The sequence below is a fragment of the Typopeltis vanoorti genome, chromosome 4 (assembly GCF_054136105.1).
Source record: "Typopeltis vanoorti isolate ZY-2024b chromosome 4, IOZ_Tvanoo_1.0, whole genome shotgun sequence".
NCBI lineage: Eukaryota > Metazoa > Arthropoda > Arachnida > Uropygi > Thelyphonidae > Typopeltis > Typopeltis vanoorti.
In genome coordinates this window covers 39,982,749-40,006,272 of record NC_143552.1, presented here as the reverse complement: position 1 = coordinate 40,006,272, position 23,524 = coordinate 39,982,749, and the positions used below count along the sequence as shown (strand labels likewise).

The following is a 23,524-nucleotide window of genomic DNA, read 5'->3' as shown; positions in this document are numbered from 1 at the left end:
AGACTCTGATGAAATAAAAGCAGTCATGCAAAGTTTGAAGAACAAGTTAATCAGGATGAGAAATAATATGAGGTATAGGTATAGATGTTTGGTAGATACGAATGAAAGGGCACAAAAGAATAGGATGAAAGAAAGAAGAAACAAAAGACATGATGAGTGACTTAAGAGTGACATTGTATGGATATTCTGTTAATTAAAGTTGTGGTATATGAGAGGGCACAAGGATGAAAGGTCTGTTTTCCCGAAGGGAGGATGAACAGGCCTGATGAGATATGAGAAGTAAATAAGCAATAACCACCATTAATTCTCTTGCTCATTTGTTTCTTAAGAGAGTTAGCGATAGTTAACTGATTACTGGGAACAAATGATTTGGTTGAACAGAAGAAGAATATGAGAATGGGTAGTAGGGACTTATTGAAGAGAGTAAAAGACAACATCATTTTAGGAATGGCTGTCAGGATATTGCCAAGGTATGCCAATGGTGAGTAAGAATCATGAGTGGTATGTTGGCAGAGCTTTGTGAGGAGAAAGGGGAGTGCATTTAAAGTGTGTGATGCACTTAAAAAATGGAATTGTGCAAAAGTTATGGAGTGCATTTAAATGGATTTGGTGTGAACTAATTGGAGACACTTTTACTAGAAGAAAGATGCAGATGCATCTTTCTTTAGATGTAGAAGAGATTGTTAGACAAATGTGTGCCAATTTTGCTAAAAGCTATCAAACTGGTGTATGCAACACTGAACTCATTGCTCCCTCTCTGCTGGATGAAGAAACTAAACAGCAGGTTTAATCATTTCAACATTTTGCCTCTGTTACAGAGGCATCTTCAGTAATACAGTGTTAAAATTGTAATAACACACAAAAAACAAAAAGTGGAAGAAATGAAATTAGACTATATAAAGTCTAAAGTCCTATGAGGGTCACCCTCTATGGGTGCTGTTGCCTTTAGTTATTGGGCAGCAGGCCTAAGAATTAAAGTATCCCAAATCTTTGGAAGTTTAACACAACCATACTTATTAAGATTAGGCTGGTGTTTGAAATCTACAACTGATTCTAAAAAGAGATCCTTTCAGGTTTGTATATACTGTGATTGGTCATAACAGTTTTCTTAATCAGATTCTGTGCAAGGTATCCAAGGTATAGTCAGCAAGACTTGACGGATCATAGTTGTGGCAACACATGCATTTTTTTTGTTCATCTAGGTGGATGTCAGCAGATCTTCCCATCTGACCATAATATGATAATTGCAAGAACAAGTAACTTTGTAAACACTTGGAAAAGAGAGGGGAGTAAGTCAATCCTAAGAGGGACCTCCCTGACTCCCTGGAGGTCCCTCTTAAAAATAATAATTTTTTGGTATTGATCATGTCAGTTTGTCCAAGGATTATTTGCACATGCAAGATTGGATTAACTGATAATAATATACAGGTAGGAATCGAAATTAAGAAATATAGTCTTCTGGAAGAATAGAAAAGGCAGAAGGGATGGGGAGTACTGTTTAATGAAAAAATTGATAGCTTTCAGGCTTATATGATATGAGATTGAAATAAATAAATGATTATCTAATACATTAGTTCTTAACCTTTTTTTGCCTGGTACCCCTTTTTAACTATTTGTGTGGCCTGGTGCCCCTGGTCAGTTTTACACTAGGTTAATGACACAATAAGATAATTATAATATAGTATTAGGCAAACCTAAATTACCATCAACATATTTGAACTGATACTTAATTAAAATTACACAATAAGATAATTATAATATAGTATTAGGCAAACCTAAATTACCATCAACATATTTGAACTGATACTTAATTAAAAATTAATGACTAATGCAAATTAATTTTTACTCAAAAAAGATGTAAACTTACTGTATTTAATAAGCCAATCATTAATGGTTACCCTGAGCATAATGAGATCCTGCTAATTTTTCAATATCAGGTTCAATGTTCAACAAATGAAGTCTCAAGTCTCCTTTTTCACTTATTTGCAATATATTTTGCTGCTTAGCTAACAATTGCAAAACGCCGAATCTTTTCTCGACCAAGTATGAAGAAGCAAAAGCAATGAGCAGTAATTTTATTTCTTGCCAAAGCTGAGGACACTTGCATTACATGTTTGGCCAGAATCTTTCATACTCACACTGTTGAAATTATACTTGAGCTTCAAAATTATTTTTAAGTCAATAAATTCTTCACACAAATTCGGATGAACAGAATTGTCATCAGAATGAAATGGATATATGACCCTAATCGGGTATTTTAAGTTCATCAAAGTCTTTGAATCTGATCAAGTCTTTTTTCAGTGTCAGAAGATAAGAACAATAACAATCCAAATCTATATCTAATATTAAATCATCAATTATTTGTAGACTTCGGAACTGCAGAAAATCTTGTCTTGCAATGCTCTGCTTGTAGAATGTTATTTTGATGATAAAAGTATTTATAATTCTCTTTGCTTTAATAAGATTCATGCTGCTTCCCTGGAATTTGATGTTAACCTCATTTAATTTGGTAAAAATATCGGAAAGATATGTGGTGTCAACCTTTTCTTTTTTTAGAACATTACACGTGTTCTCATCACATGAATTAAGAAATTCCAAAACAGTATTGTAGAGATCATTAAAGCATCACAGACAGTTTCCATTTGAGAGCCATCTGACTTCAGTGTGAAGCAAAAGACATGCAAATTCTTCTTTATTTTCATGGCAAAGTTCATAAAAAATATGGGTATTCAATGACTGGACTTATTTTATTCACTCCTTTAATAACATCGTCCAAAGTTGGAAGTTTTATTCACTTTGGTAGGTTTTCTGTACGCAGAAAAGGATAACCTTTTTTCCTTCTTCTTTTACTTCTACAAGGATATCAAGGAAAGGTTTTTTTTGTGCTGTTCTAGTTCAATAGTGAATTTTATATTGGTTACAAATTGTTCAGATAATCTCTTTCTCCTGATATTCTGTTTATTCTGTCTGCCCAGTTAGCCTAGTGGCTATGCGCTTTGCAACCATATGCCTGAGAAAGGAGTGTCCTAGGTTCGATTCTCATCGATGACGTGGGGAGCTTAAGAATCTTCCTCAGCCATAGCCAAGTTAGCCAGTCTTGGGCATGGGCAGCAGCGTTCTCTCTCCCCCCCCCCCCTCCCAAGTTTATTTGGGGTTTTTCATCCCGCAAGCAGTTAAACCAGCCCCTTGAACACACATGGATACAGTCAGGTATGCTGGTCTCGAGCCCGGATAAAAATGGGGGGGGGTTGAGATGGTGCCATATCTCCCTGTAAAAGGGGCTCACAGCTGTTGAATCACCATACGAAATGAATGAATGAATCCTGATATTCTGTTTACTCCATAACATATATCGTTGTAGTTATTCAGTACTGTTTTTTGTGCACCATATTGTAAAGTCTTTTCTTCTATCAGACACACTCCACACATCTAAAAACTCTCATTCATTTCTTCTACAAATGATTCCATGCATTCCTGTGCATGGAATCATTTTCTATCATTGCTGTCCTTAATTCGGTACTGTCATATCTGAGTAGCAAATGTATCATTTTTATTCTCTCGCATTTCTTTTTTGCTTCTTCCAACAGACCTTTCATATCATCTGTCATACTATATTTGTCACTACTTAAATTATTAGTTCCTACAAGAACTACCATCTCGTTTTTTTTCTTCTCCGAATAAGTTTGTCATATCTTTAATTTTTGTCCCCAGAAGCAGTGATCCCTCTACAAGCACAAATTTGAAGATTGAATTACCATACCATGTCACCTCTTTTTTCTTAGATTTTAATTGACTTGCTTTGTTGTTGTTGTTATTATTATTATGATTACCAAGTCCAGTGCTTTCCTGCCTCTCTTTCTGGGTCATTTTTATTATTCTGCCTGCTTTCTTAAATGCTTTTCCACTTTTTCTATTCTCTGTCATGTTTCTAATAATTTCTTTTAATCAGGATATTTCCAAAGTCAGATTATCATTGGATATGTTATCATCATCACTGCAGCAATGCTTCTGCTCATCAGGACAGAGGTTCTCCTCAGTTGGTGTAACAACTTTAACTTGTGCTTAAGACACTTTCCTGTTGTGAATATGCTCTATAGAAGCATATTGATTACAAGACTTTCATTAAATAACCAAATCGGTGGCTCTGTCAGTTTCTTAGTATATTCCCTTCCACGTTATGAAATCTCATCCATTTCCTGGTTGATATCCAGAATAGTCAATATTCCAAATAAATTCATTTTATTCATGTACAGCAATCTCTGAACTCATCCTCTTCATCTGGAAATAACGAATACTGTTTCATCAAATAATATTACACAGATCATTAATATTTTATACCACAGTCCTGCTGCATGTTATTTTTAATGTTATTCCTCTCTTGGGACAGGAGCATATGTGTCTTACCATATGTTAGGTAAATAATTTGATAAGAGTAACATTAGAGTCATACGAATCTTAATTTTATAAGATTCATATGAAACTAAAAGAATGCGATTTTCTCCATTTCTGACTTTTTTTTTTTTTTTTAGGTTTTCCAAAATTGCAAAACATATATGCAGGAAAATGTTTTAATGATGATTAATTTTATTCCTCAAGGTACACTTCCCAGGAGTAAGTAAAGAGTGCTTCCAACAGCTTCTTGTGTATTTATATACTGATGATATTGATGCAAGTGTATCCCCATCTAACTGCCTGGAATTGTTGGAATTAGCCAACCGTTTGTGCCTCCCAAGACTTGTGGCATTGGTGGAGCGTCGTGTTGTGGATGAACTGATTAAGATGACAGCTGTAGGAATTGATACTACAGAACATGCATTAAGGATACTTGAGCCTTGCCAAGTGAGAAAAATTTCTCTTGTAGTTTGTAAAAAGGATAAGCAATTATCTGTATCTTAATTTCTAGAAATTAAAGATAACGCTGGCCAACAAAAAAATTTTTTTTTCCTGCTGATTATGATCTGACACTTGTTTTTTACTAATTTGGGTGCGCTGATTTCAAATATCAAACCCATTTTTCTCTATCACGTCAGGTTTTTCCTCTATGGCATTTTCTTTTTGCTAATTTGTAAGTTTTTTATAGTTTTAAGGAGGCAGTACTATTTAGAGGATCAAAAAAATCGATTTTTTAATATTATTTTCTGAAAGTATGTACTTTTAAAAATCTGTTCCTAACTTTTTATCAAGAAATTCGAAAAATTCCCGAAGATATAGCCTATTATTCAAAGCAGTGCACAGATCAGAATCGGAGTGCTCACCACTCTCGCTTGTTAGTAAACGAATAAATACGTACGAACCTGCAACGGCACGTACTGGCGCTTTGAATGCGAGAGAGGCCAATAACCGACCTAATACATTTAGGTGATGAAAAGTAGATGATGACAACTGCCTAAAACAAATGAATGCTATATGTGTCATAGCGGACAAAGAACGAAATCAGTCAATCATTAATCGATCGTGAAAGTATGATGAGCGCTTATAACGTTTCAATAAAGTCTCTGGTTTTTTTTTGTCTTGTTAATTGCATGTTAGTCGGCAGTGAAGAAAATACATCATGTCTACTACTCGAAATTGTGTCAGTAGTGTAGATTCCTTCTGCTACATTTGTGGCAGCGTTACTGTTCCCAGTCAAAGGATAAATATCACTGATTTCATTAAGAAAGTGTACTTTGCATACTTTGACGTAAAAATTGCAGATCAGGACAAGTCATGGGCTCCAAATAAAGTGTGTAAGTCATGTGTAGAAAATTTACGACAGTGGAGCAAGGGAAAATACCAAAAATTAGCTTTTGGCATTCCAATGATTTGCCATGAACCGAAAAATCACGTAGATGATTGCTATTTTTTTTTTAGTTCAGCCTTCTGGTTATTATAAGAAGAATAAGAAAAAAATTGTGTATCCAAATCTCGACTCAGCAATTCAGCCAGTTGCTCATTCCAATGAAATAGCCGTGCCAATTTAAAGGACTTCCTTTACTTTTGAACGAGCTTGATCGGGATATGCCAGATGGTCTTGAGGGGCCACACCCAGATGTTGATTTAGACAATGAAAATTTAATTTCTAGTTCTGGACTGCAACGTTTTACTCAAGCGGAATTGAATGACTTAGTAAGAGATTTGGGCTTATCAAAGGAATCATCGGAATTGTTAGCTTCAAGATTAAATGAAAAAAACTTAATGGAGCAAGATACGAAGATAACTTTTTATTGTAGCAGGGAAAGTAATCTTGTACAATATTTTAAACACGAGTGTGGGTTTGTTTACTGTAACAATGTGTTAGGTTTACTAACTGAAATGAGTGTTGTACAATATCATCCAAATGAGTGGCGTTTATTTATCGACAGTTCAAGCAGAAGTCTCAAGTGTGTCTTACTACACAATGGGAATGTATATGGCTCAATTCCTATTGGCTATTCAGTCCACTTAAAGGAAACATATGAGGACATTAAAAAGGTTCTGAAGTTATTAAAATATACAGACCGTAACTGGATCATCTGTGTGGATCTTAAAATGGTGAACTTTTTACTTTGCTTTCAAAGAGGATATACAAAGTTTCCGTGTTTTCTATGCTTCTGGGATAGTCGAGCTAGAAACCAACACTGGAGTCAGAAACATTGGCCTCTTAGAATATCCTTAAATGTTGGAGAACGGAATGTTATAAATCAACCTTTAATCAACAGAGAAAAAATAATTTTTCCACCTCTATCAAACTAGGTCTTATGAAGCAGTATGTTAAAGCTTTAGATTTACAAGGTGACTGTTTCCAATACATGTGAAAAATTTCCACGACTTAGTTATGAAAAAATTAAAGCTGGTATATTTGATGGACTGCAAATTAGAACTTTAATGAGAGACCCAAATTTCATCAACTCTATGAACAAAATTGAGAAAGAGGCCTGGACTTCATTTACGATGGTTGCGAATAATTTTCTTGGAAACAAAAAAGCATGCAATTACAAAGATCTAGTGAAAACAATGCTTGAAAATTTCCAGCGCCTAGGTTGCAACATGAGCATAAAGCTTCATTTCCTATACAGTCATCTCCATAGATTTCCCGAGAATTTAGATGCTATAAGCGATGAACAAGGCGAAAGATTTCATCAAGACTTAAAAACTATGGAAGATCGGTACCAAGAAAGATGGGATTCTCACATGATGGCCAATTACTTGGAGTATTCAAAGGGATTGCCAAAACAGAACACACAGCAGAAATTGCTACAAACAAAAATTTATTCCCTGAAACTCATGTGTAAGTAAAATTGTTATTTTTTTATAAATATTCTTGTAATTTTTAATGAATATTGTTAAGTAGTTATGTATCTAATTATCGGCCTCTCTCGCATTCAAAGTGTCAGTACATGCCGTTGCAGGTTCTTATGCATTTATTCATTTACTAACAAGTGAGAGCGGTGAGCACTCCGATTCTGATCTGCGCACCGCTTTGAATAATAGGCTATATCTTTGGGAATTTTTCGAATTTCTTGATAAAAAGTTAGGAACAGATTTTTAAAAGTACATACTTTCAGAAATAATATTAAAAAATCGATTTTTTTGATCCTCTAAATAGTACTGCCTCCTTAAAACTATCAAAAACTTACAAATTAGCAAAAAGAAAATACCGTAGAGGAAAAACCTGATGTGATAGAGAAAAATGGGTTTGCTATTTAAAATCAGTGCACCCAAATTAGTAAAAAACAAGTCTCATATAAAAGTCAGCAAAAATTGTGTTGGACTGTGTAATCAACTCTTATATCATCTCATCATCTGAAGTAAATTTTCACATTGTAGTAAATCCCAATTAATTTAAGCCTTAATTTAATTATATGAAACAGTTATTACTTAAATTAAGGGGATATTAAATCCCGCATAGTTTTAAAACAGAATAAGAAACTCAAAGATCAGAATCAGAGAGTTTCTTGCCGAATATAGTAAACTATAAAGTATCGGCGACACTAGCGTTAGCCAATGCCAGTGATCCTAGTACGTAGTACAATACCAGGCAGCTCGTTGCAAAGGTGGTAAAGTTCTGATCGCTATTCTTAGGCATTTTCCATAATGTAAAAACACATTTCCTAGGAAATGTATGCTGTTATTACACTATAAGTTCTTTTCGCTATACACTTCGGTATTAGGTCTAGCTACTCACTGATGAAGCCTCAAAAAAGGCTGAAACCGGTCTGGGTAGTGACCTCCCTCCATAATGTAATAACAGCATACATTTCCTAGGAAATGTGTTTTTACATTATGGAAAATACCTAAGAATAGCGATCAGAACTTTACCACCTTTGCAACGAGCTGCCCGGTATTGTACTACGTACTAGGATCACTTGCATTGGCTAACGCTAGTGTCGCCGATACTTTATAGTTTACTATATTCAGCAAGAAACTCTCTGATTCTGATCTTTGAGTTTCTTATTCGGTTTTAAAACTATGCGGGATTTAATATCCCCTTAATTTAAGTAATGTTTTTATTGCTGAAATGAAGCTTATTAGCTCTTTATTCTTAAGTAACTTATGAAACAGTCATAATTATATGGATGCAAAGTATCCATTGAAGTCAGTATATCCTTTGGATATTACAGAAATAATATGGATACAAAGTGTATATTTTTGATATGTTTATCCATGTGGCCATTTGGGTGGTTAAGGAACAAAAAAAGAAAGTTCAACTTCAATTATAGTAATTTAAATTATTTGAACAATCCTGAAAGTTTTCTCATCAGAACTCATGTCACTCCATTTTTCCTTAAAGTTAAACGAGTAGACTGAACCTCTCCCCAACATTTATGGAAGGGTCACATGACTGACAGCCATTTCTTATGTAAAGGTCAATTAGTATGTGATCTGTTTAACCAAACCACTTTCCCAAGATTTCTCAGAACAGTAATTAATAATATCTTATAATATGTTTGTGGTAAGTATTACATATTCCATTGCTGACAGTATACCCCGCCTTCATTAACATTGCAACATCTGTAGCCTGTAACTGAAAATATGCAGCTTGCTCTAACTTTAAATGAGAAAGTGAATGACAACCAATGTATGTTTATGTGTAATTGATGTAGCATATACCAATCATGAGCCTGTGTAGCTCAGTGGATGTGGCGTTTGCACACCATGGCACTTGACCGCACAAAAGAAGAATTGCTTTCGAATCTAGTCGGCGACTAGAGGAAATTTTTCTAAGCCTTTTTTCGACCAGTTCCTGAGTTAGTCGATCTCTGGCACGGTCAAGCGGGCTTTTTCTCCCAGAAACTCGAGTTTTTCTTTCTGTAAACTCAAGAAAATCGACCATAGAATGCACACTATTTCAGACATTAAATATATATTGTGTTAGGGACCACAAGATGGTGGCACTTGTTGAGCCACCTCTTCACTGTGTGCCACTTAATTAGTGATAGCTTTGTGCCAGCTATCTCTGATTGGATACCAGTGGAGATTAAACTGCCCACTCAGTCTCCAAAAGTTAGATATGGCTGAAATGGCCTCACCTACTCCCTATATGGGAAGGAACACAAAGGCACTGGCTGATTTTTTTTTTTTTTTTTCCTTTTATACCAATCATATGACTTAATTTCTAAGTAAGGATTGCAGTCCTGGAAAAAAACAAAACAAAACTGGTGTTTCGGTATTTTTTCCATATAACACTGGCATACCAATATTTTACGTAACAAAAATCCAATTAACATACTGATCTCTCAATTATCTGATCTTCAGTTGACTGAACCCTTGGATAACCAACCTTTGAATGAATTATTATGTCAACTGACTTCTGATACCACATAATTGTACCTTCAGCTATCCGACCTTTCAATTATCTGACAAGCAGATTGCTTTCCTGCTGTAGTCAGATAATTGAGGGATTACTCTACTAGAAAAAGTATGTGAAACAAAATATGTAAACATGTAAAGTTATATGGTATATATTAATTCTGATTGAAATTAGCATATTGATTAGAGCGTCAGCTCCCATAGCCCATGGTATGCAGAGTACACTGTACCGAGCAGTGTCAACAAGCAAATGCCATGGTATGCAGGGTACTCTGCATAAGGGACCTAAGATGCAGACTACAATTTACCATTTGCTCGGATCTCCGACATTGAAACTGGATGTGATTTGTGCCACTGTTACTCCAGTTGATCTGTACAAGCCTGGACGGTCTATGTAGATCCCAGTCATCAATGATGCAATGGCAACTTGTCTTGCTGGGTGCTTGTATGTCCATTGAAGTTATACTCATGGTGGATCCTTGATACAGTTGTCCTTGAGAATGCTAGGATTCTTATCACTTGGGTGATTGCATAACACCCATTTGTCTTGTGCCGATAATACATCTATGATCAAAGTTGCTGAGATCTCTACATTTTCCCATGTGGCAATCTTTACCCATGTTCTTCAATTGCGATACTGTTAGGAAGCCCTGAATGTCTACCTGTTTTACTATCTGTGATAGGCTTGGGTGCATGTCACTCTGCACAGGGGGATGCCGGCCAGTATTCGCTTACCATCACTCCATCTCTAATGTTTTGTCCATTGAGCATATAATAATTCAGGATGTGAATTCCTTTTATAACATGTTCATGCTGTTCTATATATAGCCCAACTTGTACATGTTAGAATTCAGATAGTAAAATAGTCATTATGAATATGTCTGTTGATTTGTTTCAACTGTGAATCAAATAACTAAACTGTTATTTTAGTGAGTAATAAATGTGTGAAATTATTATTATTATCATTTCCCCCTTCCCCCCATCAAGTTGAGCTTTGTGTAATATACATTAATTTGAATAAATTTTATTTCAGATGCACAATGCAGATCAGTTAGCAGACTGGTGCTTATATCATATTGCAGTAAATTATAATGAAATTTGTCGAAAAACTCCCAAATTATTAAGAAATTTACATCCTGAAAATCAGGCCTATCTTAACAGAAATCGGTGGCCACCAGTGTGGTATGTTAAAACTAATAATTATTAATTTACTTTTAAAAATATTTATTAAATTTCAAAAACACAGAAATATCTTGCATGGTTTTGAAATTAATGACTAGTGAATTTCATTTTTGTATAATTTATATAAACCTATTTAACTAACTAGGCATGTTTTCTGGACTCTCCTTGTCACAGGGCTTAGTTACTAGATTATTATTATTATTATTCAGGCCTCCATGGAGTCAAAAGAGTAATCGCGGGTGCTTCCTAGAAAACACAAAGTCTATCAAGACTTATCACAGGAGGTCTCTCCTAGGAAACACAAAGTCTATCATACCACTCCTTAAACTCATTGACTGTTCTCACTCTCACCACTCTATTAGGCAATGCATTCCATGGTTCACCCACCCTCCATGCAAAGAAACCACTCCTCACCTTCCTGCTCACAGCTTCCTTTCATAACTTCCAGGGATGACCCCTTGTCATCACTCCTTCCTGCTGTTTAACCAAGCAAAAAAACTCCCCAGTGTCAACCCTGTTACCACCTCTCAACAGTTTAAAAGTCTCAATCATATCACCTCTCCTTCTATCCACCAAACTCTGCAGTCCACATTCCCTCAGCCGATCCTCATAGCTAACATTGTACAGTCCTGAAATCATTTTGTTATCCACCTCTGTACCTTTTCCACAGTTAATTTATCTCCTTCAAATCCTGGTGACCAAATATGAGAACAATAGTCTAAGTGTGGTCTGATCAGGATCTTATACAACGGAATGATAACTCTTTTATCTCTGCAGGGCAGTGTCCTTCTCAGTATATTGCAGCAATCCCCTGTGTTACCTTCACCACCTTTGCAATATGTCCCCTGAATTTCAGGTTTCTATCAACCAATAGAGTATGAAGTGTCCCATCGATGTGTCCTAAACCTCAAGACATTACATTTTGCTGCATTAAACTGATACCTCCATTCATTTAGCCATCTGTCTAGCTTATTCAAATCATCTTGCAGGGCTACCACATCTGCGCTATTACAAATAACCCTTCCCAGCTTCACATCATCTGCAAAAAACTGAATATCCCCCTGCAATCCACTGACAGTGTCATTGATATAAAGGTTAAACAATATAGGTCCCAGTACTGAGCCCTGTGGGACCCACACTTGTAACCTTCTGCCTCCTTGAAACTGCCCCACCATATACAACTCTGATATCTATTGGACAGCCAATCCGGAATCCATTTGACCAACCTGACATCCAAACCCATGTGCTGCAACTTAAATATCAGCTTATCATGTGGCACCTTGTCAAATGCCTTCGCTAAATACAAGAAAATGGCAGTATATGCCTTTCCCTCATCTACTGCTCTTGTAACTTTATTATAAAAGGCTAGCATATTACTAAAACAAGAGCACCCCTTCACAAATCCATGTTGACTCTCACTGATAACATTACCCTCGTCTGCCAAATGTTGTATATGGTCCCTAACTAATTTCTCCAAGATCTTAACAACTACTGATGAACCACAAACTGGCCTATAATTCTTCCAGTCTGCTACTTCCCTTATACAATGCCACTATCTTACCTTCCTTCCATTCCCTGAGCACCTTTCCTGTAGCCAGACTTTCATTGAAAAGCCAGGCCAAAGGAGCTGTCATTTCTTTAGCACATTCTCTCAAAACTCGTGGTGAAATACCATCCAGTCCCACAGCTTTACTGACATCCAGAGTACTCAGTATTTGGAACACTCTCCTCCTGCATCTCTACCTCAAACCTGCCCTATCCCTCTAGTATTAAAATTTACTCCTCCAGGATGAAATTCTCCAATAATGTGTTCATTGAACACTTTATTGGAGACAATTTATTGACTGATGCAGAGGACACAATTCCATTATGCCCTCTGCATCAGTCACTCTATTCCCATTTTTATCACAAAATGTCATTCTTCCACAATCATTTCTCCTCCTACTGGCCACTTAGCTAAAAAATTCTCTAGGATTTTCTTTGGATCTTAGGGCCAATCTCTTCTCATATTCCAGTTTTGCCTTCCTTACCATACTAGTCACTCTCCTGGCCTGTGTCTTATATTCTTCATGCATCTGCTCTTCACCTATCTCCTTATATCTCTTCCATAGCCTCTTTTTCATATGCAGTTCCTGTTTAATATTGTTTGTCATCCACTTTGCACCAAATTGTGTCCTCTTCTTCACTTGTTGAATACAGCTTACTATTGATGCTAACAAATATTCCTTCACAATTTCCCAAGCACTAATGATATCCCAGCCTTCCAATTCCTCCCTCCATGAAACTTCCCCAAGTTGATGTCTAAGACTATTATAATCACCTGCCTTATAATTCCACATACATCCCTTTTCTTTGATACTCCTGCATGTCTATTCATCTTCCAAGTCAAAACCACATGGTCACTCTCTCCAACTGGTGGGAGAGATGTCATCTCAGTTATTATCAACTCTTCTGATGCTATGTCCAAATCCAAAACTCTTAAACCTCGTGTTCTCTCTATTACGTGTTGCCTAAGACATTTGTCCCTCAAGAATTCTAGAAATTCCATTCCCTTATTGCTATATGCATCTTCCTCTCCCCAATTTATACTGCTGTAGTTAAAATCTCTCATAACAATCATTCTTCTTGCACTTGCCAAGCTCAACTGTCTAAACATCTCTTGGTCCCCACCCTCTGTGCTCCTTGGTTTGTAGCAACATCCCACTAAATATCCTGTCTTGCCCACCTCTACCCCACACCATATGCTTTCAGAATCATTAGTGTCACTGCCTTCCAAAGCCTCCACTCTTAGAGGACATAAGTCGTCACTTATCATAAGCAGTACTCCACCCCCAAGCTTTCCCTTCCTATCCTGCCAAAAAATGCTGTACCCTGCTACTTCTATTCCTGTTATTATATCCTCTTCTGTCAACCACGTCTCTGTGATCCTAATAATCTTTGTCCAGGCTGATGCTATCAGTGCCACCAATTCCTCTCCCTTATTCCGAATACTCCTGGTATAAAGTATAAAAATGCCATTGTTTCTATACCCAGCATTATCCCCCTCTAGACTCCACTGGGCTCAGCATTACCTGATGTCGTCCCCCTTCTCCCATGTACCCATTCCCACAAGAGGCCAACCCTGCTACCATCCACCCTGGGTATTCTAGCTTCCCTGCATTGACACACCAACTCATTCAGAAAACAGCAATCTCTCTAGATGCCTACATCCTTCCTCATTCAATGCAAACAGTCTCTCGCATACAATTCCTTTCTGCCCTCATACTCCCTCCAAGCATCCACATATTCCAATCCTGTCTTCTGACATGTTCTAGCTATTATGTTATTCAATATTACTGCTCTTCTGCTCAGCTTGCCACTATCATACCTAGGCAACACTCACACTATCTTTTTTCTTCTCTGCGTTTTCTTTTGTACAACCTCAAGCAAGAATCTCATATCTCTTGCTGAATGAACGAAGTCACCAGTCATCAAATTGTTTAATAATCCTCACCTCAGTTCTATTAAAAATCATGAAGATCATTGTCAGCTAACGTTTTCATCAGCTGGTGGCACATGATTTAATGACTAACAACATAGATTCTTCATCTTTACTTCACAGATCTCTTAGCAATCATTGCACTCACCATTGGACCCAAGCCATAGACAGGTTTTTTAAAAAAATTATTTAGTCATTCTTGGCATTTCCAGGCCATTTGATCAAATTTGGCACAGAGTCCTATTCACCAGACCATCTTGTGGTCTGCCTTCTGTCCTTTATAACAGAGTTACCAGTTTCCTCTCTGGTCACTTAAAATATATTATTGTTGTTAGCATATCTTTCTCCTTTCAATTTCCTCATGAATACTGGAAATGCCAGTACTCTCTATATTATTACCCACATTCCTTTTTAATATATAAATGACAGTTTTCTCACTAATCTGAAATCCTATCAATTTGTTTTCTGATGACAGAACACTCCATTCTTCTTAATTAAAGAAACCATGCACTACATAGTCTTTCCAAGTTTCAAGACCATCTATAATACTGCTTATGGAAAAATCTTGATGCTTGTATAGCCACTTATTTTTCCAAGTGTGTCTTGGTACCTTAAACTCTGATCACCTTGCAATTCTTCAGATAAGAACAACTTTTGTTAACTTCACTGCTACTAAAATGCATTCTTTTCTCAGAGGTCTAATTTTTCACAATAAAGATATAATTTCACTTCCCTTTATCTTTGATAATATATCTCCAGGCTGATGTTTACAATTTTGGCCTTTCCTGTTATAAACTCATAATGGCTTCTTCAGACTCAAAAACACTTAATATATTTTTCTGTTCAAGGCACTATTTCTCACCTCACATGCTAATTCTATAAAAATACCAAATTCTCTGTGAAAAATACCCAAAAAATCTGTAAAAATACACTCTCTTATGTGGAAGAAAGTATTTTTTCCAAAAAGCAAAAAATATTGAATCACTTTCTTGTGTAAGTTCTGTTTTTTCTTACATATAGCTTCTTCTATAGATATTTTCCTGATCAGTGTTCAGCTGAACTAGCACCATCATTTTTCCTATTCCCTTTAAGATTATAAGAACATGAGCAGCTGCTTGGTATTGCGCATCATTGTGCAACTTCTCTTCCTCCTTCTTCATTCTGTTTCTTTTCCTTGGGACAGTCTCCTTATATGTGAAATTGATAATTAATAAAACAAACAAAACAAAAAAATCCATCAGAACAAATGTTCATCTGAAATGAAATCATTCGGTTTATCATCATATAATACCAGAGGACAGAAGACTAAGAATAACTGAGTGTAGGGTGTTCTCTAGAATAGGAAACAGTGCTAAGAAAGCTGAGATATATAGTATTATGTGGATTTAGTGCTATTGAAGAAAAGGTCCATGGAGTTAGGAGTATAGTAGCTATTATTCTGATGGGTAAATGGACATTTCATATTAAATCATTACTATCAGGCAAGCAAATTACTTTTGCTAGCCTGATAGTAATTGTCAGCATGATCAGAAATTAGAATTCAGAAATGAGAAATGGAAGCCAATTGGATTTGTGAATGTTAACATTCCCAGAATTGCAAAAAATCAAGTTTTGGAGACAAATACTCAAAGTGATAATCATCATTAGGATTTGGATAATGAAAAAGAGAGCAAATAAATGCAATGAAGTGAAGTGATAAAATTTTCAGCCAAAGCAGATTTAAAAATAAATAAATAAGATTTTGTGTTTGACTTTCTCTGATGGGATGTGAGATCAATGTTTATTGTTAAAATAGAATTTTTTAAAAAAAAGTATTAATTGCTCGGTCAGAAAGTTTGGATCGGAAAGATGTGAAAAAAAAATAGTTACAAAATGACTTGTAACTATTTTTTCACTCTTTATTATTTCTTTTTTCCAAAACAAAATTTTGCCATGGAAACATCATTCTGTAAAATATATTCCACATTATCAGAATCTAATTCCTTGTTTTCTTCATCATGGTATTTAGATTTAACATTTCTTCATTGTGGTTTTCACTACTATCATTGCTATTGGTCTTTTGCTCTTTTGGCATAAAAGACATAGAAAGACAGCAAGATGAAGTGTGTGGTTGTAGCATAACTGCTGAGAGATTGGTGGCATTTTTTCATAATTTTTCTATAACTGCAGCACCATCAGTAGTAGTTACAATTACATCTATTTCAAAACAAATTTTGAAGGACTCCAATCTTTCTTTAAAGAATAGCTGGTTTCTGCAGAATGAGTACAATGAATTCTTAATTAGACTATGATTTAATGAACTTTTCTTGTAATATACAGGGTGTTCGGGATAAATTTGACAGTTTCGTAAGGAAAAAGAAAATCTTCTTTGTATCTATTAAATTTAATGAATTGACAAAAAAACATTACAGGCAGAGTTAATTACAATACTATCAACAAGATTTACTCAAAATAACCACCATTAGCATCGATCACAGCTTCAATTCTGCTTCGGAACCTCGAACAAGCTGATGCTACAGTCTCCCTGGGAAGGGCCGCAAAAACTGTTTTAATTTTATCCATTAACTGGGCTTTTGTATTACTGGAAGTGCGATTGGTGTCTTTTTCAACTGCGCCCCATACAAAATAATCCATGGGGTTAAGGTCTGGGGAGTTTGGAGGCCAAACATTTGGACTGGTGAAGTCGTAGAAATTTTCAGACAACCATTTTTGACTTTTCCCAGAGGTGTGGCAAGGGGCCGAATCCTGCTGCCATACATATGGCCTACCATTGGCTACCCTTGTTATCCAGGGCTTGACTACAGTTAGCAACTCCACGAACAAAGCCCGAATTCCAATGCCAGGGTTCTTCAACACCTGTTCCTGCAGATTTGCGAGGAATTCTGCTGTACGAACGCAATCAGATCGTCTGCTAGGGATCTTTCTTCTTGCTACATCCTCATAGTCACCATTGCAAGTCTCTAGTTCATGCCTGATTGTTTTTACTGTATTCAGGGAGCATTGGGCAGCAGTCGTAATATCCTTATTTTGATGGCGGGCACGAATCATCATGATACAAGTTATTCTCTTCCATGATTCAGGTGGGTTCCAGCTATCCATCCTTTCTGACATCTTGTATATGAATGAAGAAGGGTCTAAACTTTTAAATGAAGAGAAGTGTGTGTTAATACATGTAACTTACGGAAAAATATAATTAATTATAAATATGTCAAATTTATCCCGAACACCCTGTACATGAAGGTTCATTTATTTTCCATTTCTATTACTGGTCCATTCATCTACAGAAATGCTTATTGTCACCTTTTCAAGCTAAATTTTTTTCAGTGTAAAGGATGTATTTTTTCATACTGTGTTATTGCCACAACAAATGATGGATTTTTTGGTAACTGCAGGCTTCTTTTAGAGAACAACTTTCTCAAATAAAATCACTCTTTGACAGTATTAATAGAAATTCTATCTATCACTACAAGTTTAGCAACAAATTCATCTATTGGTAACATGTGCTGTTTGACAAATTGAAATATTATACTTTTTATTTTAAGTGAACAGCACTTGCACATCATCTTTACTGCTTTTCTTTCTTTTTCATACCATGAATATGTTTGAGACGATGATGAAGTCACTTATTGATAATGTTTTGCACTTCAGTGTTTTTGGAACACATTTGACAGTGAACTGTCTGATTTTTTGCTATCTTTTTTAAAATACTGCCAGCATTCCTTGCACATTTACTGATTGTTAAAGATAATTAATAAAGTAAGTGAAATTAGTTTTTATTCAAAAATAATTATTAATAATTATTTTATTAACCTCAATTTCACTTCATATGATGGCAATACATGAAGGGATTGGGATGACAGTGAACTTGGATGAGATTGTTATGAGATTATTAAAAAATTTTAAAGTTCTTAGGAAATATTTCTACTATTCTTGGTAATTGGAAGTTTTAAAATTACAAATTTTAAAACTTCCAATTACCAAGAATAGTAGAAATATTTCAGAAGAAATTTTCAGAAGAAACATTGCTTGGTAGCAAAATACCCAGCTTCATACTGCCACCACTGCCACTCAAATGTGGACCATCTCTGCATATTTCAAAAAAATACATCTCTCTCTCTCTCTCTCATACTCTTTCACTTCACTGTCAGTAACAACAATCTCTGATCCTGTGCTATCTTATTCATACTTCCTAAGAAATCATAATTCTCGTGGAAAGGCTTAGACGTTGGTTATGCATTTTCACTATATAATTTAATGAAATTACATCGTACTAGGATATACATCAGAATAAATTTTAATATATTTCAGTATTTCGGCAACGTCACGTTGCCATTTTCAAGAACTTAAGTACAAGACACGTGCACGCAGGCACAACAAAACAGTAAGTGAGGAAGAAGTAGGAAGCTATTATTTCTCCTAAAGTCCTGATTGTGCCCTCTAGCAGGCAATGTTGGTATTCTTGGACGAATGGCTGAAGGTCTTCTGATGTAGGTTTCCCAAATTTGAGGAAGTCTCATGCAGCCAAATTTGTTGAGGTTCATGCAGCCAAATTTGTTAAGAAAACGATCCAAACCTCAACAAATTTGGCTGCATGAGACTTCCTCAAATTTGGGAAACCTACATCAGAAGACCTTCAGCCCAATCGCCCAAGAATACCAACATTGCCTGCTAGAGGGCACAATCAGGACTTTAGGAGAAATAATAGCTTCCTACTTCTTCCTCACTTACTGTTTTGTTGTGCCTGCATGCACATGTCTTGTACTTAAGTTCCTGAAAATGGCAACATGACGTTGCCGAAATATTGAAATATATTAAAATTTATTTTAATGTATATCCTAGTACGTTGTAATTTCCTTAAATTATATAGTGAAAATTCCTAAGAAATCATCCATCCCAACTAACACAGTCAGTTCTTCTGCACTCTCTCTCCTCTCCACATTGTCATGTCTTCTTATTCTTCGTCAGTTTTATTGTTCTCACCATCTATTTTAACATCTTTCACCATAGTCCCTCCTGCAGCACTGTACCAATTTCTGACCTTTCTTCACCACTGCTATTCATCCTCCAGTGCTCTTTAGATTGCATCTTCTTTCTTAACACTTTTAAGAGTCTCTTCTTCAAATTCTCTATATCATTCTGTATCCACTTCTAATAATTTAGTCATTCTCACATTTTTCATATCATCTTCTTTATCACTTGTCTTTCGTCTCCTTGCTATTCCATTTTCTCACTAACATCCAACTCTGAGATTTTTCGCTATCATTCCACATTTATCCTGTCTCTCTTTCACTGCAACTATGTCACAACATCATTCAATCTTTCAATGCTTTTTTTTTTTTCCAAACATTTTTGTCACTTATATGCATTAACACTCCTTAAAAGATGGGTGCTCATTTCTACTCTTGGCATTCTCACTTGCCAAGTATGCCCTTTTGCTGCTTTCAACCAACAGTCATTTGTACATCTCATCAACTCCTCAATCAGATCACATTTTGCATATGCTCTCCTGCCATCTGATGTAAAGATACACAACTTATCTACATAAGCTAAAGAATACAACTAAGGTGAACTTAATTACTAGAAGGAGATGAGAAAATTTTAGTTTACAAATTAGTTCATGGAATACATAATATAGATTGCTAGATTCTGCAGAATTTGGCTGAACCATGCTCTACTAGGGTTATGATAAAAAATAAATAAATAAAAAATATAAAAAAAATAACAGAGGAAAATAAACTAATCCAAGGAGTTATTTTTCTAAAGTTAAAAAATAAATTATATTAAATGTCTTTCAGCAAAAGATTGCGAATATAGATATTTTTAATAGCTTTAAGAATGAATTAGATAAATCTTATGGGTGCAGATGATGAATAATTTTGTATGTTCTGTATTAACTTTATGATACCTAGAAGTAGACCTCTTGTAGTGAGTTTCTTGACTCCACATGATTCTGAGTGATGATGATAATGTAAATCAGCTATGACTGTTGCTGTTATTATTATTATTATTATAATTATTATATTAATTATTGATTGTTTTTCATACCATTTATACTAGCTAATATAAAATAATAAGAAACTAGTACTGTTCAGTATGTTGGTATTGTTAATAATGTCAATTATTGATATCAGTATAGTATGTTATTTCTGCTAAAGAGTTCCCATCAAGTGAGTATTGCCAGTTTACACCTTCCCTAGTTGGAGAAAATGCCAACTACACCTCTAGAATGTAGATGACTTTATTCACCTTGTGAAACACCGCCAACCCACTTATTGGAGACCTAAAACTACTGCCCCATTTAGTCTTTAGAGTATACGAGGGTGGTCTGAAAAGTTCTCGGCCTAACAATGAAAAAACAAATTTATAATTTCAAAATTATTTTTATTTTTTAACATAATCTCCCTTAAGACTAATACATTTATTCCAGCAATGCTCCAGTGACATTATCCTGTCCCTGTAGTGGTTTTCAGTAAGATCTGCAAAATACCCCTCTACAGCTGCAGAGGGGTATTTTGCAGATCTTTTTCTTCGAATCACCTCTTGATTCGAAGAAAAAGGCTGACCAGCTAGGAAGAGTTTTAGTTTTGGGAAGAGATAGAAGTCAGAGGGAGCCAAATCTGGGGAACAGAGTGGATGTTCCAACAATTCATAGTGCAGATCCCTTAATTTTCCCATTGCCAAAACACCTTTGTAGGCAGGTGTTTTGTTCTGATGAAAGATGATTTTTTTCTTTAGCAAACCAGGTCTTTTCTCATGAATTTTTTCATCTAGTCCGGTTAAAAAATCGGAATAATATTCCCCCGTTATTGTTTTACCCTTTTCAAGATAATTAATAAACAAAATGCATCCCAAAACATTGATGGCATGACCTTTCCTGCTAGTGGAACCGACTTTGTCTTCTTTGGTGCTGAACAACCAGCTTCTGTCCACTATTTTGTATACTGTTTGGATTCTGGTGTGAAATGGTGAATCCAAGTCTCATCCATAGTAATAAATCAATGCACAAAATCAGTTTGATTCTTGTTAAAAAGCTCCAAGCACTGTTCAGAGATTTTCATGCATGTGTGTTTTTGATCAGCACCCATTTTGTGCAAAGCTTTTTCATTTGCAATTCTTCATGCAAATTATATCCTACATGTTCTTTAGAAATACCTATAGTCTCAGCAGTTTCATGCACTTTGACTTGCCGGTCATCCAATACCATATCGTCCACTTGATCAATGACTTCTATTGTTGTTACACTTTTTGGATGTCCTTCACGTGGATCATCTTCAAGGCTGGTACATCCCTTTTAAACTCAAAAGTCCATTTCTTAATTGTCAAAAACAAAGGAGAAGAGTACCCATAAACTTTTAAGAACTTCGAATGAATTTGTTTTGGCATTAAACCTTCTTTTACAAATAATTTTATAACTGCACGATACTCAATTTTATCCATTTCAAGGGTTACAGACAACACTTTTGCTTCAGACAGCTGTATAAAACAAACTACTTGATAGAATGACTTGCAATTTCACATGGATGCTTATGACAGATGTACCAACTTAGAAGAAACTAAATCTTGTCAATAGTGTTGCTATCTATGGTCGAGGCCAAGAACTTTTCAGATCACCCTTGTAATATCTTGTTTTTTGACTTTGTTTTCTTCACACCTGCAGTATGTTCTTTTTCATCATCAACAATGATGGGTCCAATGCCCGTAGGTGTCTGATGCCATCTTGATATGATTCTTCTATTGCATTCTATTTTGTGCAAGATGACTCAGTTTGTGTATAGAGTTTCTGCACCATTTGACAATGTCATCACCCCATTCTCTGTTTGGTCTTCCTTTTTTGTTCTTTCCTTCAATCATCCCAAACAGCAGCATTTTTATTTTATTTTCATCATTCATTCTACATATATTTCCAAACAGACATAGTTTCCTTTTGATTATTTTCTGGATCAGGTTTTCTTTTGGTTGTATTCGTCTGTAGATTTTCTCATTGTTCACTTTCTGGATCCAGCTTATTCTCAAGATCTTTCTATAACACTTCCTCTGAAATAATAATATCCTCCTTTCAGATTCTCTCAGGAGTACCCGGGCTTCACATCCATAGAGCATGCTGTTGAAGATACAAGTTTCTACAATGCGCAGTTTAGTTTGCATCTTTATAGCTTGGCTCTTCCATATTTTGTCCATGGCTTTTAAAATAGTTGTTGCTCTGGGTAGTTGTTGCTCTGGTCCAAGTCATGCGTCATGTGGCATCCAAGATATGCAAAGTGTTCCACATTTTCCAGTTGAAATCTGTCTGTGATGACTCATTGTTTTAGTTTTTTCAAGTTGACATTTAGTCCATATCCTTTTCCTTCTTTGTATAGTGTTTGCAATGTTTGTTTCAGCCTTGCTGCATCTTCTTCAATCAGGATGATGTCATCTGCAAAGCAAAGGTAGTTTATTCTCATGCCATTTATTGAAATGCCTCTACCTTCTTCTTTAATCTTATCTAGTGTTCTTCCCAGATGTGTGATGAAGATGATTGGTGATATTGGGTCCCCTTGTCTTGTGCCTTGACTAATGGCAAATCAATCTCCAGTCACACCTGCTATCCTGATTTTTGCTTGTACTTGGCTGCTTATATATTTCAGCAAGCAGGTCAATTTATTGTCCACACCATAGGATTCCAAGACAGCACATGTTATATTTTGATCAATATTATCAAATGCTGTTTGGAAGTCTGCGAAACAACCATATATCTTTTTGTTCTTTCTTCGAGCTTTCTCTGCTATTAGTCTTAGTGCAAGTATTTGTTGCACTGTACTTCGATCTTTTTGAAATCCAGCTTGCTCATCAGGAAGATGTGCCTCCATATGACCCTTCAGGCGTTCTGTTAGTATTTTCATCAGCAGTTTGCCAAGATGCCTCATTAATGCAATAGTTCTGTAATTGGTGCATTTTAAAGCACTGTCTTTCTTATGAAGAACAACCAAGACCGATTTTTTCCACTCTTGGGGGGGGGGGAGACATACCCTGATCTCCATATTTCATTACATAGCTTATGCATTTCTTTTACAACTGATTCTCCCCCATATTTTAGCATCTCGCCTATTATGTTGTCAT

General features: G+C 35.7%; 1 protein-coding gene across 2 annotated transcripts in view; it reads left to right on the top strand.

Annotated features, from left to right (window-relative positions):
* Positions 1–23,524, top strand: part of RhoBTB (Rho-related BTB domain containing) — a 397,556-nt gene that overhangs the window by 340,943 nt on the left and 33,089 nt on the right. The window contains exons 13-14 of one of the 2 annotated variants that reach the window (XM_090391753.1): positions 4,597–4,839; positions 10,802–10,950. In XM_090391753.1, the coding sequence (XP_090247879.1) occupies positions 4,597–4,839; positions 10,802–10,950 (392 nt within the window). Of the gene's footprint in view, positions 1–4,596; positions 4,840–10,801; positions 10,976–23,524 lie in introns of those variants that run through there. The other variant, XM_090391754.1, reaches the window with a different exon arrangement.